Raw genomic sequence first — 17,846 nt, 5'->3', positions numbered from 1 at the left:
AATTAAGTGGGACATGTATTCCAAGTGCACACTCAAGTAAAATTGGGGAAAACTTGCCTTTTGATACAGAAGTCTTGGTAATATTGTCGTGGGATGTGTCAGCCAATGGGATATTCACTGCCAAATACCAAATAACAATAGAGAAATTCAAGAAAGCTTCTAAGTTATACAGGCAGTCTGGGAGAAATGAGCCAGCTGGGCTCAGAGGAGATCTAAGAAATGGGTGGAAGTGAGAGAGGAGAACCTGCCTCTTTAGCAATAAATATAAAATCACATCTTTATGTCCGTAAATGCTGCTATTCTAACACATATTAGGAAAGAATTAAAGCTTGAAAATCCTTTTAAATAATCATAGAATGTAGTTCCCCTCTGATTTTCTGGTTCTCTATTCTCTTGCCCTTCCCTGCAGCTGTAAGTCTTTCTTTCACTCCATGCGTGTCACTAAGTTTTGGTGACATAAAGAATAAGATTCATTAACCTCCACTTTTTGTGCAGTGTTGGAGGTCAGCAAGTCAGTCCAAAGCTTTTTGTATATACCAACAAGCATTTCTGCTAACATTACTGAGACCGTAATTAACATAACGTTATACTTGATTAACATTATACTAAATAAAGGCACCCCTTTGCCACATCTTCTATATTAAATCCCAAAATCTTTTTTAAGTCTTAACCACCATATGATGTTATGATCTGTGGTTAGTTGTAGTATTTTTTAGTGGACCTCATAAAATTGTAGCATTTCAACTGCATTTTGAACCACTTGTGAGTACTGCATAATGGTAACTTTAAAAGTGCTGTATTGAAACAACATTTGGGTAAAGTGTTTGTTTGGCTTATAAAATGTAACCTTGAGCAATACATGGAAATAATCAGTCTCCTAACTTTACCATTCAAGTTGTGTTTTACTTCTCAGCAGGACTGTAAACTAGAAAAGGTAGTATATTTTACTAGACAGTATTGTACATATCTAAGTGCCTGTTTATTTTTTTTCTAGCTTTTTAGAAAGAATTGACAGCGTCAGCATGGATGACTACACACCCACAGATCAGGTTAGTAAAAATAATGGAGTAGGGTCTGAACTAATACTGACATTCACCTGGATTTTCTGTGTAATTTATTTTAGTCCCTGCTGCAGCTGAAATAGGGTATATGGCAGAATAGCAACATATGGTCTAGCCATTTAAGTAATGGATATTAAAGAAAAGGCATTTTGGTGGTGCTAACTTGTCTTTTATTGTTGTTACATCTAGATCTGTCATTCTTCTAATACATCCATTTTGTCTTCTTGTTTCCCATTCTGTGTCCCACAAAAAAAAAAGGTTAATGGAAAAAAGAACAGAAAGCATAAATGTAAAAAGTTATGGTTTCCCTCACCAGCCTTTGGTACAGAGAAGCAATGCTTTATTTCAGTGGTGGAGGTGACCCCAGAGGGAGACTTCCCATGCCTATCCAAAGGGTCCTTCAGAGACAAAAGCTTGCAGTGAATGAGGTGTCCAGATTCAGGGAGTGGCAGCAGCAGAGCTTGCAAACTTCTCTGCAGGCCTGCAGATTCCTTCTCTACAGGCTGTGCCCATCTCCTGAGGGTAGCAGTTTCTATTCAAGCCTAATTTGCAAGGCAGTACTTTTTTTTCCCAGATGCTGTGATACATCTTGATGGAGTGCTCTAGTGGCAAACACACTCATGTTAAGGCTGTACTGGTGCAGTCTTGATGTAAGGAGGGGCTTCACCATTTTGCCTGGCTCCAGCTGCCTTCCCTGAGCTCAGGCTGTGTGCTTTCCTTTGCTGTCTCTTCAGCAAACACTCTGAAGTTGTTATTTTTCAGTGCTGCTATCCCACTGTCATTTAGTAGTCTCAGCCAAGATTGCAGGCCACGTCATAAACTTCAAATACAGGTGGCAGAAGAGAATTCCTGCACTGGATAATTCAGTCTAACAATGCAAGGCATATAACAGGTGGATGCCCTTAAAAAAAAAAAAAAAAAAAGCCAAAGTTGTCAAATCTCACTGTGCAATGACAGGTGAAATTCAGAGAAATTAGGTGACTTGCCAGAGATCACCCAAGGAAGCAATCAGAGAGGAGTCTGTTCCTTCAGACCTAATTTAGGTCCATAACCACAAGCATATCCTATAGTCAACCCAATATAGGATCAATTATTCAAACACTCAAGACATTTTCAGACCAAAGGAATTAGCACTGGGGTTTGCTCCATCTAGACCTCATCGTTTTAGCATCAAGATGGTTTTAGCATCTTCTCTCACCTGGAGAGAGAAGTCAGTGAAGAAAAGCCTCATTTTTGCTTTCATTATTTATGTTAGTTCCTGTTTGTTCCTGGGAGGCCCTTCTCTACCTGAAGTAGTCTTTCATCACCTAGAAATTTTTCCTGATATTTGTTTTGGGGAGAAATGTCTTGAAAGATCAGAAAAGGCCCTTGGTATTTGGCAGGTGGATAACTTTTGCTCTCAGGGGGGGATTGTCTTTTGCCTTTGTTTTTATCCTGTTGTGCTGTATCAGTTGCCTTGCTGAGTTAACCGGTAAAAATCACCTATTTCTTCTCTTCCCTTGCTTTCTGGTTTTTGGGGTATTTTTTTGCACCATAACAAGTCAGCAAGTGACAGAAAATGACAGTAACATATAAAATAACTAAAAGTGTTAAATAAGTGTCCTTAAGCTGAGTGCATGCAGCTGTCAAGCAAGGTTTGCTTTGGCTACCAGACAGTAAGGTAGGGAAAAAAGGCAAGCTGTGCCTCCTTCCATCCAGGAAGGAGGCATCAGAAATTGCTTTTGCCTACTCCCCTTGAGAATTGAGGAAATTATTATGTTTTAATTATTGAAGGAGATTTGGTTAAGTTGTAAAGTATTGCTAGTTTAAAAAACAGGAAAGAAATGCCATATTTCTGCACAACCTAAATTCTGTTCCCTTGTGCTCTGTAACAGAGCTTTAATTACTCAGTCACAAGCTATTATTTCGATAGATTCCTGTCTCATTCAGTACAAAAGAGGGCAGAGTTAAGGTTGCCTGGGCAACTGTAAATCTGGAGTTTTCTAACATTTAAATACTTGACTTTACAACATGAATAACATTTTTCTTAGTTTTATGTAACTTCAGAATTCATTATCCTCATGACATACCAAGGTGTATAACCATCAAGCACAGGTTTCAGTGGGCAGTAAGGAGAACATAGATGAGGTCTCCTGCTTTCTGAGTGCCCAAACCAAATCCAGTGATCATTATTAAGTTTATTTACCATGTCAGTACAGACAAATGCCAATTTACCAACGGGTCTGATTGAACTTTCATTAAATGAAACATTTAAGACTTTTCATGGAAAATAATATTCCAAGCTTTTAAGAACAAAATTAGGTTAGAAAAAAAGCCTTACTAATCAGCTTCTGTGTTCTCATTTCCAGGACCTATTAAGATGCAGAGTGTTGACATCAGGGATTTTTGAAACAAGATTTCAAGTAGATAAAGTAAATTTCCAGTAAGTCTGTTAGTAATGATTTATGAATAATCATACTCATTTTTAATAGCTTCATTCAGATGTCTCTGTTCATGTACGCTTGGTATAGCAGGCTTTTAGGATGGGAGTGGGTGGTTTTTTGTTGTTTGATTTGGCTTTTTAGCTCTCTTTCCAGAGGTCCTAGTAAAATTACCTCATGCTTTGCAAAAAATAGCTTTAATTAGTTACATATATTCGCAGTGCTCTATAGTAGGGTTGTGTGTGGCTTCTTGTAAAAACTGGTGCATTGGTGTAGCAGTATAAAATCATAAAATACCTTTGGGGATGAGAGCTCACAGAAGTTAGTGGGAATCCTCCCTTCTTCCAGAGGCCTGCAATCTCTGTGTTTATCAGAGTTTTTTTCCTGTGTGTCTAAAACACCCACAGGCAGACTGGCTTCTCTGCCCAGTTCTTGCCCAGAAAGGTGCCAGTGCTGACGGGGCTGAGCTGCCTCATGTCCTCCTCCATACAGACAGCTCTATCTCCACCACTCTTCAAAATATCCTGAAACCTGTACTTGTTTATAGTACAGTATTACATGTCACATCCACTGCTATGGACTGGAAAGACCAACAATTGTCCTTGAAGAGTGTATTTCTCATTTTATGGGCTCAGTAGCCTTCTCGTGGCAGAGCAGGGCAGGTGGAGCAGTGCAGCTGTCTCTGACATGCAGTGCAGCATCAGCAGATCTCTCTCCTCTTCAGGTGATACTTTACTGCCCCTGTCCTTGGGGCTGTCAGATTTTTAAACTGAACCCTTGTGCTGTGCATGCTTCGTGTGATTTTTCCTAGTGCACATAAGTGATATAACATCCTATGGCTTTTTAACAGCATGTTTGATGTAGGTGGCCAGAGGGATGAGAGAAGAAAATGGATCCAATGCTTTAATGGTAAGTAAAAACATTCTGTGTTTTATTTTAAACTTATTCTCTGAGGTGTGAGCAGCTTAGTGTTCATACCCACACACAGTACCTCACTGGCACAGAAGTCCAGTGTTACAGATAACTTTTTTCTGGTGTTTTTGGCTGATTGGTGAGTTAATGGCAGTGTTACCCTGAGGAGTATGTGCTGGGATAACGGAGATGTTCTATTCTCTCTCCTTTCTTTCCTTCTTTCTTTTGTGTGTTCTGCCCAGATGTCACAGCTATCATCTTCGTTGTGGCTTGCAGTAGCTACAACATGGTAATAAGGGAAGACAATAACACAAACAGACTACGGGAATCCCTGGACCTTTTCAAAAGTATCTGGAATAATAGGTAAAACAAACCTCATTTTCCACCATCCTCCCCAGTTTATTTACAGTTCACCTCTTTTCAAAATAGGACTCCCCTTGCTGTAGGCTCAGATTGTTTATTCAGAAAATACTCAGGTTGGTCCAGGTCTCAGAGTGTCCCCACGGTGACACCCTCCCTGGCAGGGGCCGTGGCACAGGACAGGTGTTTCACCACTCCTTCCAAAACGATGCAGGGCATGGGAACAGCTTGGAAAAGGCAAGCCCCCCCCAGGCTGGCTGCTGCAAGGAGGCAGGAGAGACCCTCTCCTGGCATCACTCTGCTGCTTGGCTGAGACCAAGATCCTCTGAGGAACATTTGATCTCCTCCTCCAAAGCAGCAGCAGGAGCAGCTCCCTGTGCTTGTTCCTTACATGGGCAGCTGCTCTCGTAAGGGTCAGCTCTGAGAGCACAGGGTACCTCTGCCTTGGGGGGTGATGCTTCAGCCCTAGCCTAACTGGAAGTGCCATTAAATTGCCATGCTGCCACAGTGCCTGTAAATCGTAGGTACGTAACCAAATAGCAACCCAAATGGGCTCCTGCTAGAGAAGAAGTAAAAACAATGTGCAAAATAAGGTGATGAAGTTTCCAGCACATACCTGTGAGGATGCTCTGCACTGAGAAGTGATTGAAGGTAGAGTGAAGGAGGAATGTTAACTGCACATCCCAAGGCACATTGTCACAGTGATGGATTAATTGGGGAAGAAAAGAAACATTATTTTCTTTCCATTCATCAGGTGTCATACAGGCCACCCTAAAAGATGGGATATCTGTGTGGATGAGCAGTAGCTTAGAGCAGTCTGAGAGAAGGGAGCTTTCTAGTCTTTTTTTTCATCTTTTTTTTTTCTGTTTTGGTTTTTTTTTATCACAACCAAATAAAGCAGGTCTGGTCATGAACTGTGGCGCTTCTAGAAAATGTCATCAGTTTCCCAATCTGATATCTAAAAGAGAATTTAGAAAAAATTTTGAAAGCTGCCTCCTTCAGCAATGTCCACTACAGTTTTTATAAATGTATTTACTGACCTTAGAAATATACCCACCAGCACATGTGCAGACCAGTCAAAACAATCATTTAGGTCATCTTTATTTTTTCTATTGAAGCATGTTCTACACTATTTCACACTCTGTCCACACAGGGACAGCCAGTAAATTTCCTATCTATGTGATACATTTTTGTTGATTAACATGTCAGAGATAACACAAACATCTGGTTTGTTTTTGACAGGTGGTTACGGACCATTTCTATCATTTTATTCTTGAATAAACAGGACATGCTGGCTGAAAAAGTCTTGGCAGGGAAATCAAAAATTGAAGATTACTTTCCTGAATACGCGCATTATACTGTACCTGAGGATGGTAAGGTTTCTCCCTGTGCTGGGATTGGACCTGCTGGCATGACCCAGCCCGGGCTTTCCACAGTGCTGAACATTGTTGGGGATTCATGAGACTTATTTTGCAGCCATTCTGCATCCTCCAATACTGTAAATTTCAGTTTTTGAAATACTGATGGGAAGCCCCAGCAGACCAGTAAGGGAGCTTTGATGGAGGAAAGCCACATCAGTAGATAGGAATAGAGCTGTGGTGATGGAGTGATCAGTTTCTGCAATATGCTGCACCACAGTAACATATTGCAGAGGTAAACTCTGGTATTATGCCAGGTGTGTACCAGGCAGAGAGCTCCTCAAAGGTCTCAGGTCTGTCTAGCAAAAGGGATAAAACTTCTACTTTCTGACCACTCACCTCTGCCTTACCTAAGTGATGTCCCTGGCGTGGTGCTTGCAGCCACCTGTTGGGAAAGGCTTTCATTCTCCCCCAGCCACCACCAACAGCCTTGGTTACAGAGGTGAAGATGGTGATTAGCTATTTTCAGCCTTCATTGAGGTCTGGAACTTCATGAGTGTGATTCTGAGTTTCTGGTACCCAGGATAAATGAACTATCCTAAAATCTGAGTTGATCTGGCGTCTGTTTTGTAATGGTAAGGGTTTTCAGAAGAAATCTTGTCTCCATCACCCAAATATCCCCTTCTCAAACATGCACCACATAGACAGAGTTTGGGTGCATTTTCAGCGTTGTTTTATAATAAGCCAATTGTCAGGAAAAAGTAGCTTTTGGTATTTCTCAGAGGGATTTCACAGTGTGTATCTAGAGTGATCCAGAATATTCACACATGAAACAGCTCTCTATTTTTAACCTGTAGTTGTTCACTTATTCTTCCATTTCAGCTGACATTATTTAAGGGCAGCAGCACTGAATTCCAACATGCTGTTGATTGTGCTGCTGCTCTATTTTTACCCTCAGCACTATGGATGAAAAATACATTTCCATATTCTGATAAATTCTGGCCTTTACAATGTTATGTTTATAAGCATCTGATTTTGGTATCCTAGGTGAGAGATAACACTGAAAGGAAATAAATAGGTTATCTCTTCACTGTATTGTTACTGACAGTAAATACAGTCATTGCATGGCCTAGATAGTGACAACTTCATCTGCTGACAAACAGTTAACATTGAGCAACAAGTCTCCTGCTCAACAAGAATTTAATCCAAGACCCCTTGATGGGCAATATATCTGAAGTATTCTGCTGAATTGGGGCCTGGAATTAAAATACATTTATATATATATATCAAAAGGTCTTTCAATGCTGTCATTTTTTCCAAGTGGAAAATCTTGGACTAACCATTTTTAAACTCACATTCCTGCCTGCAGAAGCTTTTTTCAGGAGATACTGTTCTGCTGCAGAAACTGAACAGCTCAGCTGCTTTTTCTAGTCATATTTTCTGATAAAAGCTAAACCCTAACTCCCACTTGTTTTATATCTATATGAACAGGCTTGTGGATGTGAGTAAGCCTTTTTGTGATATGACCAATGACATTGTTGCAATTTTCAGGTTCCTAAAATATACTGTACACACAGTTAGGTTTCACTGTTCTCTTAATTTTTCAATTACCTACTGGGAATCTCCTCTAGTATTTAACATTTCAGTTTCTGTACTGAAGGGCTACTTCCTCCTTACTAAATCTTTTGTTACAAATAGATAATTGTTTGGTTTTCCTGTTTCTGATGTCATTTATTTTTAATTGAACAGCAGTACCAGAGGCAGGAGAAGACCCCAAAGTCACAAGAGCCAAGTTCTTCATCCGGGATGAGTTTTTAGTGAGTAATTTTCATCTTATGTGTGATTCTATCGTAGGAAATACTGACAGATGGCATAGTTTATTTAGGGAAAACTGATGGGGTTTTGCAGAAAGCTCGAAGGAGAGGACAATGTCTGGCAATTCCCTAGTTCTTTTCTGCTGCCCATCTTGCAGAACCTGCCTTAGTGCTGCACTTTTTTATGCCCATTTTGTATAAAGTCACCTGCCATGCTAATTGTCACACAGTAAGTGCTCATGCTTAGAATGTAAGGTGATGTACAGTCCATGCATAAACAAATAGGCTTTCTTACTTTTATCCTGCATTGCTTCAAGGAGTTTGGCAGTGATCAGCTGACAGCAGGAATTTTCAAAAAAAAGGCAGATTTTATGATTTTATGCTTAAATAAGATTTCTGGTATGCCAGTTAGGAGGTTTACCTCACCTTTGGACTGGTGGCATGGCCCTTCTGAAGCATCCTAATAAAGTTTCCTTGTCTAGTCACATTTTTCTTGCAATTAAGGTTTCCTCTATAGCTGGAGTGAAGAGGTGGTGTTTACATTTTAAGGTGAAAGCAGTTGTCAGGCACACAATCAGAGCCCAGCCCTGCTGTCAGAGAGTGTAATCCAGTATCACTTGTGGCTTCACTCATTCTGAGTTGTTCCCACAGTGCAGAGCAGTACCAGAGACCAGAACCAAAGCTCATCTGTCATGCCCTACTGGTAGAAACTGTATGTGTGTGTGTGTGTGAGATAACAAATTGAGTCGTTAGAATTAAGAATTTTAGAGTCATTATGCATTTACGAGCATTGTTAGGATTTACAGCTGCTGACGCACCAAGAAAGAAGCAATTTACTGTATTCACACTTTGGGGATTTCCAGTTGCTGCCTTAGCCAGATCCTGAGGAAAAGTGTCAGATTGTGCTGTGTTAACATAAGAATTGCTGAAAAAACTCACTTCGAGGCAAATCTCACCTGTGGTAATGCTGGAATCCTGTGAAGCAGGTGATGATATCCAGTCTGGAAGGAGAGATGAGTTACAGGGAAATTAGGGTGAAACTCCCCATCTTTATCTACTTTCATGATTTAAGAACACTCATCAAGGGCGAGGTCCTTACCTGCCATGACTCACTGGCATTACAGAAGGAGGCCACCTATGGAGTGGGGAGGGGAGGGGGCACAGGCACTGCAGCCACACAGGAAACCCCTGTGGGTGCTGGGGCAAGGGAAGCTCTTGTGCTGGGGCCAGCACTGCCAGCTGCCAGGCACGCCTTGGGCTCACCAGGCATGGGGCCAGAACAGCTTCTCCCTCATTTCCCTGCAGCTGCTGCAGGTTTGGCAGAGAGCATCTCCTCTGTAACACATCTGTCTCCTGGCTTTGGGCTCTGAGTAACGTGGCCATGCCTGGAGATGGCAAGCTGGGAGAAGGCCAGGTAGAAATGGTCACTTCCAGTTCCATGGGGTCAGGGACGAAAGGCTGAGGTTTCAGAGAGGGAGTGATAAGGGGCACAGGAGAAATACAGACTGGCAGGGATCTAATGGTCTTAGCCAGCTGCCAGGAGGAAAAGGACTGTATTTTCTACCTGTGTCTACCTTGGCTTTGCTTTATACTTTCCCAAGTTTCTTGATTTATGACCTTTTCCATACCCCACTCTGTTAAATTTTCAGGCATGGTTCAGAGAAGCCTGTGTTTATTATGCTTTATTGTGATTTTTATCATGGTAGTAGGTGTGCATAAACCATGGATGTGCATGACAGTCATCACCATGGTGCTGCACCTCTTAAAACTGCCTGGCTGTAGGAATGGTAGTAGCAAATTTAAAGCCTGTAATTTGAGGATTTTAGTAGGAGGTTAAAATTGACCGCATTTCCAATAACTATTGCTACACAGGATAGATTAGAAAGACAAAAGATGTCAGCTCATGGTTTCAGGGCTGGTGTGGGGACTGTGGCCCCTCGGGGTTGGGCAGCAGGGCTGGGATCCCTCGGATTTCAGTCAGGGAGCAGCATGGGAGGGATGGCTGGGCGCAAGGCCAGCCAGTGCCTGCACCTCAGGGCTAGGCTGGCGAGGGCATCTGCCAGTCCTGGAAGTGTATCTTGTGGGAAATCCTCTGTCCTTCAGCTCAGGCACATCCTTTCTTCTCCCAGACTCTTCCTGGAGGCAGTGTGCGTGTGCGCTCCTGGGTGAGGCTGATCCCCAGCCCTGTTTTGGTGTTCTGCACACAGAGCTTTCCAGCTGCTGATATTTTGTTTGGATAGATCCCCAGTGTGAATACACCCCTGTTAGAACAGTGGCATGGCCCCTCTGGTTCCTGTCCTGATGGTTTTTACAAAACCTGAATCTGGGAGGTGAAGGAGCTGCTGTTCAAACACACAGACCAGGATTCCTCGAATTTGTATGTCATCCTGACCCCTGCAGTGTGGGGATGCCAGTATTAAATATTCCTGCCTGGAAAGCAAATGTTCTTTCATCAATGTCCCAGGGGATTTTTTTCCCCCTGTGAACTGGTGCTGAGTAACACACTACTATTCAAAGTGAGTGTCAAGTAGGGGTGACAATTCTGCATTTATCTTCAAATGAGAGGACTGCAAGAGCTGTCAGGTGACAAAAACAGACAGCCCCCTAATACTTTGAAAATACATCCTTTGGCATGCTGTATATGTAACCAGGACACTGTGGGCAGCTTATTCCCATAGACATGAGTGAAATCAGTGCATGATAAACACAAGCAGACAGTTCTTAGTATTTTTCATGAGGTTAAGCCTCGAACTAGGTATTGTAAGTAGCATGGTAAGAAAATAATTTTTAGACTGTATAGGAATACCCCTGTGTAATCAGTGTTGAATGTATAATATTACCTAAATTACCTGGAAAAGTCTGCAGTTGCTTGTTGATCTAATTATGTAAATTATGGCTTCTAAATGCCTATAGTTTTGCATATCCGTAGCTTCAGGTGTTTAAAAGGTCAAACCTACTTGTAAAATAAATCCTGTGTTAAAAATATATGGTGTAGCTTGAGTGAGATGGAACACTGTCTTGTTGTTTAGCTAGAGTAATTTATAATAAAATTTAGAAAATAGTTATAAAAATCATTATCCTAAAAACTGACCTTCTGCTTTCATGATATTTTGTTTGTATTCTGTAAGATAATGATCTAGAATGGATTTATATTGTCAGTCCTATAGTAATACAGAACAAAAATTATGATATTTTTTTTAGTATATGTTTTAAGATCTTGGGGAATTTTAAGAAGATATCCATGGGCAAAGTGATGCTAGAGCTTTAAGTTAGAACCTAAAAAGTTGTGCAGTAACCATGAGAAAATGTAATTCTGCATGGTCTGATGTTTACTAGATTTTTGCATGCTTTACTACTCTAAGTGAACCCAGCCACTGTGGTGATAATTTCACCAAATTCTGAGCTCAGTGATGATCCTTCAGCTGGTTTAATAGGTGTACTAAGTGAAGGTAACTTCAAGGGCCCACACACAAGAAGCTGAAGCAGTAGAATGCTGTTCTCTGCCGCTGCTGGCTCCACATCTGGGAGGGTCTTGGTTTTGTGTTGCTGATTTAAAACAAGAGTTCAAGAATTTGCCACATGATGGCACCAAAAAAAGAAGAGAAAACAATTCCTGGGGCAGCTGCATGGCAGGCTGCGCAGCTGTCAGCAGCACAGATTTGGCTACACAGTGATGCACAAATGGCAACAGCCTGTGCAGCTAAGGATGGCATCCGTGGCTCCCACAAAGGACTCCTGTCCTGACCCCAGTATCCTTAATGTTTTGTAATCTTCATTTCAGATTTGTCGTTCAGACTGACCAGACCACAGCCCCCCCTTCTTTTTGTTTACTTTGTTTAGTGATCTATGTGCAGATTTCCCAGGGTTCTTGGTTCCCCCAAGTCCGTAGACTGCTGAGATGTGACATTTCTCATGGCATGGCACCTGATGCTTTTGTTTTTGCCTCCCTGTTTCCACAGAGGATAAGTACAGCGAGCGGAGACGGCCGGCACTACTGCTACCCACACTTCACGTGTGCGGTGGACACAGAGAACATCCGCAGAGTGTTCAACGACTGCCGAGACATCATCCAGAGGATGCACCTCCGCCAGTACGAACTCTTGTGAGGGGATCACCGTGGAACCTGTGGTTTTAAATTCTTTGCTCCTTACTCTTTCTCTTGATACTACCCCACACAGGGTGGAAGAATATACTATAGAAATGTCAGTCTCTTCACTTTGTTTACTTTTAATTGTTTAACCTTAAAGCTGATTTGAAGCAAGTTTGGGTTATTTTCCCTTCATGCTTTTTGGGACTATTTTTGTGCTTTATTTTGACATGCCACTTCTTCGTCATTCCACTAAGCCCTTTGGCTACCTCTGTTCCCTTAGGTTTTTGTTTTTTTAAAACTGAACGTGACCTGCTAAATTTTTTCCAGTGGGTTAACCTCAGTTCAGACCGGTATGTCATCTGGATGACACTGAAGTCATACCTATCCCTCTGTGTGGGTTTCCTTTTTAACATGACATTGAAGAGTACTTGATGGGTGAAAAAAAGATTAATGCACTTTGTATCAGGTTATTAAATACTGTTGAGGAAGTAGACACACAATGTAGCAGCACCACAATATTTATTACTCTGTCACAGTTTTTAGCATTTCTGAGTTGCAGGTCAACTGATAAAGTGACCTCCTCTTTTAAGCCGTTACTGGCACAGGAAGTAGAGTAGATAATGAGAGGAACAGTGAAGACAAAGCAATTTTTCTGGGGTTTTGGAGCTAAGTGTCTCTGCACACCTCAGGCATTTGAATTACAGCTACTTTTCAGCCTGTTGCATCTAGGCAGAAAATTTACCACCCTCACTTATGTTATTTGTGCTGTCCACAAATGATCCTTTTAGTTCCGATCATTCTTGGACAACAGTCCTCTCCCTATATATATTTTTTTGTTTTACTGCTGGTTTATTATATTGTACAGACTGTAAAATGTAATATTATTTTGTACAACTTTATTGAAGAAAAATACTTGTAGAAGATCTTTGTGCCTTGATTATGGCTGTACCTGTAAAATGAGCTAAGATGTAAGTATGTTTTTGATTGCGCTGTACAGCTTGATGTCAACCTTACCTGCAGCAGTGACTGGAGGTAAGAACTTTATCTGTAGAGTTTAGGGGTTTTTTTCTGGTTTATATAAAAATGCTCTTTAGTATAAAAATTATAAATTATGCAAATTAACCACTTACCTTTCCAAGTAAGGTATTACAGTCACCGGATGTTGCAGCAAACATGCCTTTCTCTTTTGAAGTCTCAGCTTTAAAACATTGGAATTCATTCAAGTGTCCAAATTGCAACCTGGTGTTGTTTTAATGGGAAACAAGGATTTTTTTTCTTTTTTCTCTCTTATTTCTTTTTTTGGTTTTGGTTTTTTTTTGTCCTTTATATTTAGAAAATATGTTTGGTAATTCTTTGGTCATTCATAGAACTTCACAATTGCACAGACCGATTGTGAATGTGTAAAGCACCATTCTATAGAGCTCTTCAATCTTTGTACCAACAGCGGCTTTCATTGTGCAAGTAAATAGCGAGAAAGAAGATAAAAAAAGGTGTATAAACCCTTGTGTCTGGCCTAAGAGAATTACAAGATGACATTTTTATTTCTCTTTTAATAAAGAGACACATTAGAAAATTATTTTATTTTAAATATTGTAGAATCAAAATGTGTGAATATTTCTCAAACTTGAATAATTTATGCAAATGACATTCTCAAAACAAGTTGTGGTACAGTACAATATATAAAAAGCAAGAATTGCTGTAGCAATAAGGCATGTCCTTTTTAGTAACTATAACACTGCTTTATATTTTATACATAGGTGTTTTATGTCTGTGACTATATACTTTTCCTGTGTCCAAGATAACCTGTACAAATGTCTAAAATTACAGTTGCAATAACAGAAACCTAGAGAAGTGTTAGACTACATTACTTTATAGAATGTTTTACCACACTTCGGACCATTCCCCCCACTTCATTTTAAATTTAGGGAGAGGTGAAGAGCTAACACAGTCCACACACTGGCGTATAAATCAGCAGGTTTTATTAACTTTTTATTGTTATTAGTTATAAACCCCAATCAATCCTCTTTTTAAAATCAGACTACAGTCCAATTGAGAACTTGTTTCCAGTTGAATATAAAACAGTCCCATTTTAGATACTCTTAATATGACCATTTTCTCTTCCCAGAAATCTTTATGTTGAATTTAGTCATATTTCCCAAAAAGTGAAAGGCTGGGTGGAATAAGCTAACAGTAAACAGAATTCTCTTATTTCTCATGCCAAAGAAAGTAATAGAATGAATAACAAAAGATAGTAATTTTTTTTTTTTTTTAACTAGCCCTAGCCCAGGAGTTCAGGTTAGAGCTCCCAGCCTCTGCAGGACCATCAGCAGGAAAACTGGTCCTGGTGTGAAGTAGTCCTGTTTTTTCTGGGGTGGGTGGGGAGCAGCAGTAGGCTTGTCCCACCTTCCCCCACACACTGGAGACACTGAGTTCAGATTTTATCTTTGTGGCACAGCTGGTGGCCTCTGCTTCCCCACAGAGGAGCTAGTGCAGTTCAAAATGTGACACTACACTAAAGTCAACGAACTTGTGGAATGTAAAATAAGGTGCATTCCTATCCCTGGCTGTAGACTGAGGGCTGAGGCATAGGATAATGTTACTGCAGCTGTATTTGACCTTCCTTCTTGCAGGAGATCAGCAACTGGAGGGCCCCTCACCACAGATCTCTGGGATGCAATAGGGCCCTCTTTTTTAAAGCTCATCATAGCACATCTTTTTGAAAGCAGCAGCTTGAGGTGTCACCCTAATTTTTTTTTTTAAGCAGTTTTCAAGTGTGTATCAGCAAACTGGATCCTTGAGCTTCTTCCCTGTGTTGTCTGGTAGATGGATAACTGCAAATTATAGTCAGCTACCAATTTACTGTGTCAGGAACCAGAAGATTTCTTGTCCCAAACCACAGTCCCTTACACACAACACTAAAAAAAGGTTATGGAAATCCGCATCTCTCAGTGTTGATGCATCCAGATTCTGCCTGACCCTAACAAACACAAGTATGACATTTGAAGGGCCATGCAGCAATAAAACAGACAAACATTTCCAGTTTGCAAGATTCAGCCTCCACCAGGGTAAGACACAAGTGCAGACAAGTGATGAGGCTATACGATTTACATAATGTACAGTTACACTTTTAATATACATATTTGATACAAAAATTATAGCAGGAAAAGGACTCATTTGATTGTCGAATACAGTATTTTTGTACAGCATGAAACGTTCATTTCAGTTAATTATTTATCCTGTAGTAGTCATATCAGCTGTATAGGACTTCTATGGTATGTGTAAATGCAACCTGCCTTCAGACTAGCAATCAAATTAGGTCATTTGCTGGCATGAATATAGTCTGATGTTTGACTGTTCTCAGCTTTGGTATTTCAGTGACTGAATGCAGATGTCTGGCTCTTCATACTGCTTTATGCTTACTGATTAAACGCTGAGCAAAATAAAACGGTGGAGTGAGAAGCTGAACATGAGCTAGTACCAGGATCACAAGCAGAGCACCTGCTGCACAGTAGATAGTGAAGACTCTGCTCTCAAATGGAAGGAAGCATTTTTGGAGGGAGAAGTCAGTTGGTGTTATGCTGCCCTGGAAAAGAAATGAAGACTGTCACTTTGCTGTGTTACAGTGGGTTCTGAATCAGGAGTGAACACCACAGCTGTCAGATCTCCAATTTCTAAATCCCTGTGTTGGGTGGCAAGGGTTGGGGCCGGTTTCCTAGTACCAGTGCCTTCTCCAGGGGGCTGAAGAGTCCATACCTTGTGGTGCTGGGCACTAACTGGAATATTCACCAGGCCAACATTAGCCCAGAGGCCAATCTTCCCATCTAGCGTAAACAAAGAGCTGGGCTCCTCATCTGATTTGCCTTCAAGAGAAGCCTAACTTTAGCTGCTGCAAATCCACCTGGAAGGAGCCTTTCCAGGCTGAAGTTAGGTTTTGTGAATGTGCCCCTTCCTTCCCCAAGCCCTCCTCCTTACCCAGTACATGCTGCAAAAACACACGTTGGCTAATCCAAATTAGGAATATGAACTTCGGCAACAAAGAACTTTGTTGGGGTTTGGCTTGACTTTCAGTTTAAATTAAAGTTTCCAGCAGATCGAGGCTGAGGAGTTCAAACAGTAGTGAAGAGGATGCCACTTTAATTAGCCAACCTCTTGTTTTGCAGTGAAGATGTGCTGTCTGGCGTGTGCAGAGTGTGTGTGCAGTTTGAAGGCAGCTACTCTCAGGACCATGAAATAAACAGAACTACTTTCAACAACAAATATTAACAGTTGCATAAAATGAATTTAAACATATGGGGTTATCTGTGTATTAAGCAGCCTAAACTCAACAGCAGTAAAACATACATAAAAGATTTCCCCTTCCAAGTCACAGACTACTCTATAAACAGATTGTAGGTTTTGCTTCTTACTCCAAGTTTCTAAGAGTTCTGTTTTATTTTTGAACTGGGGAACTAATTGATTTACCTCTAAGGATATACTGAGCACTGGAACTGCCTGCACAAGCATAACCAACACACTGTCTAAGATGTGAACTGGCAACGAGGAGGCAGACTGTGGGCACGTCACAAACACTTTCACTGCATTAATGCACACGTTTGAAAACCGTGATCACCGTGCAAAAGGCTTTGAGGTGGATACAGTCTTGTTTTCACAGCTGGTAAATCAGCCAAGCCAAACTGGTCTTTCTACTGTTCAGTGCACAATACTGATTATTTTTACAAGTCAATAGTTTACAGTGCACCCTCTTTCTAAGAAAATGTACCCAGATACTAATTAGGTCTTTAGCAGCATTGCTTTGTACCACACAGAACATGTGGCTCCCACAGATGTACTTTATAAAGTGGATGCAGTGTACTGAGTGGGTTGGGTGGGTAGGCAGTTTTTTTTATTATTTTTCGTTTTTACAGGTAGAATCAGTTTTAAAAAATATAGCTGACTGCCATGTTGATTTATCTATGAAAGTTATCTGACAAAAATAAAAAAAAAAATTAAAACTTACCATGATGAAACTAGGATTGTTTCTATTCCTCCAACTGAATGATGGGACACTGATTTCTGGAATTTTCCCTGCATGCAGCACTTCACAAGCACTATGAGTGTGCCCACTGAGAATCAAACGGGGCTGAAACCACCATAGCAGCTAGAACACGAAATGGTAAAGCACAAAAATTAAGTCACAGCTAAAAAGAAATTGAACTTAAAAACCTCTTTTTTTTCCTTTGAACATTATGGCAATTATTGTGTGCTTACAAAGTGTTTCCTGTAAACTTCTGTTTTCCAGTAAGAAATCTGTTGGTATTGCAATATCAATCCTACTCATTTAGCCCTGATCTCAAGTACTGGGCTTTTTTTTTCATACAGATCAGAACAAAGGTAACAGCGTGCTGTGGATATCACAAAGAGAAAAACTTTGGGTTTAGTAAAGCAATGCTGTTTTCTTGTCTAAGGAAGAATCTCAACAATCTTTGAGTGAAGACATTTATGCAGAAGGAAAGAAACAATGACCATTGAGTTTTAAGGGAATATTTTACATTTTCTTGTAGTTACTAATTCAACAGAAATTATGCTTTCAAAGTGTTGGAAAACTGTGGCTTCATCCACATTATTGACAATAATTTACACAGTACAGAAAGCACAGAATGATGAAGTGGAGGTAATGGCACCACAGCAGATTTAAGAGTGCCAAGACTTAGGAGCTGTACCTGGGAAGCCTGGCAGGACCAAGGCCATGATGGTGAGGATCCTCAGGGGAGCAGCTCTAACAAGCAGCCTCTCCCAGGCCTCATTACACAGGAGCAGCTGTACTCTGTTTGTCTCAGCCAACAGCCTTACCA

General features: G+C 40.8%; 2 protein-coding genes across 10 annotated transcripts in view; one reads left to right on the top strand and one right to left on the bottom strand.

Annotated features, from left to right (window-relative positions):
- The window catches only part of GNAL (G protein subunit alpha L), a 183,915-nt gene extending 166,904 nt beyond the window's left edge, over positions 1-17,011 (top strand). Inside the window, exons 6-12 of one of the 2 annotated variants that reach the window (XM_039705942.1) lie at positions 995-1,049; positions 3,410-3,483; positions 4,332-4,390; positions 4,636-4,756; positions 5,996-6,126; positions 7,861-7,928; positions 11,885-17,011. In XM_039705942.1, coding sequence (XP_039561876.1) covers positions 995-1,049; positions 3,410-3,483; positions 4,332-4,390; positions 4,636-4,756; positions 5,996-6,126; positions 7,861-7,928; positions 11,885-12,031 — 655 coding nt within the window. In that variant the 3' untranslated portion in view covers positions 12,032-17,011. The remainder of the gene's footprint in view (positions 1-994; positions 1,050-3,409; positions 3,484-4,331; positions 4,391-4,635; positions 4,757-5,995; positions 6,127-7,860; positions 7,929-11,884) is intronic. The other variant, XM_039705943.1, reaches the window with a different exon arrangement.
- MPPE1 (metallophosphoesterase 1) overlaps positions 15,123-17,846 on the bottom strand; it is a 30,641-nt gene continuing 27,917 nt past the window's right edge. For all 8 annotated transcript variants that reach the window (XM_039705951.1, XM_039705949.1, XM_039705952.1 and 5 more), the window contains 2 exons: positions 17,012-17,152; positions 15,123-15,598 (listed from right to left, as the gene is read on the bottom strand). In XM_039705951.1, the coding sequence (XP_039561885.1) occupies positions 15,416-15,598; positions 17,012-17,152 (324 nt within the window). In that variant the 3' untranslated portion in view covers positions 15,123-15,415. The remainder of the gene's footprint in view (positions 15,599-17,011; positions 17,153-17,846) is intronic.

The sequence above is a fragment of the Passer montanus genome, unplaced genomic scaffold (genome assembly GCF_014805655.1).
Source record: "Passer montanus isolate IOZ18808 unplaced genomic scaffold, ASM1480565v1 scaffold19, whole genome shotgun sequence".
Taxonomy (NCBI): domain Eukaryota; kingdom Metazoa; phylum Chordata; class Aves; order Passeriformes; family Passeridae; genus Passer; species Passer montanus.
Note: the sequence above shows the minus strand (reverse complement) of the source record. Positions and strands in the feature narration are given on the sequence as shown.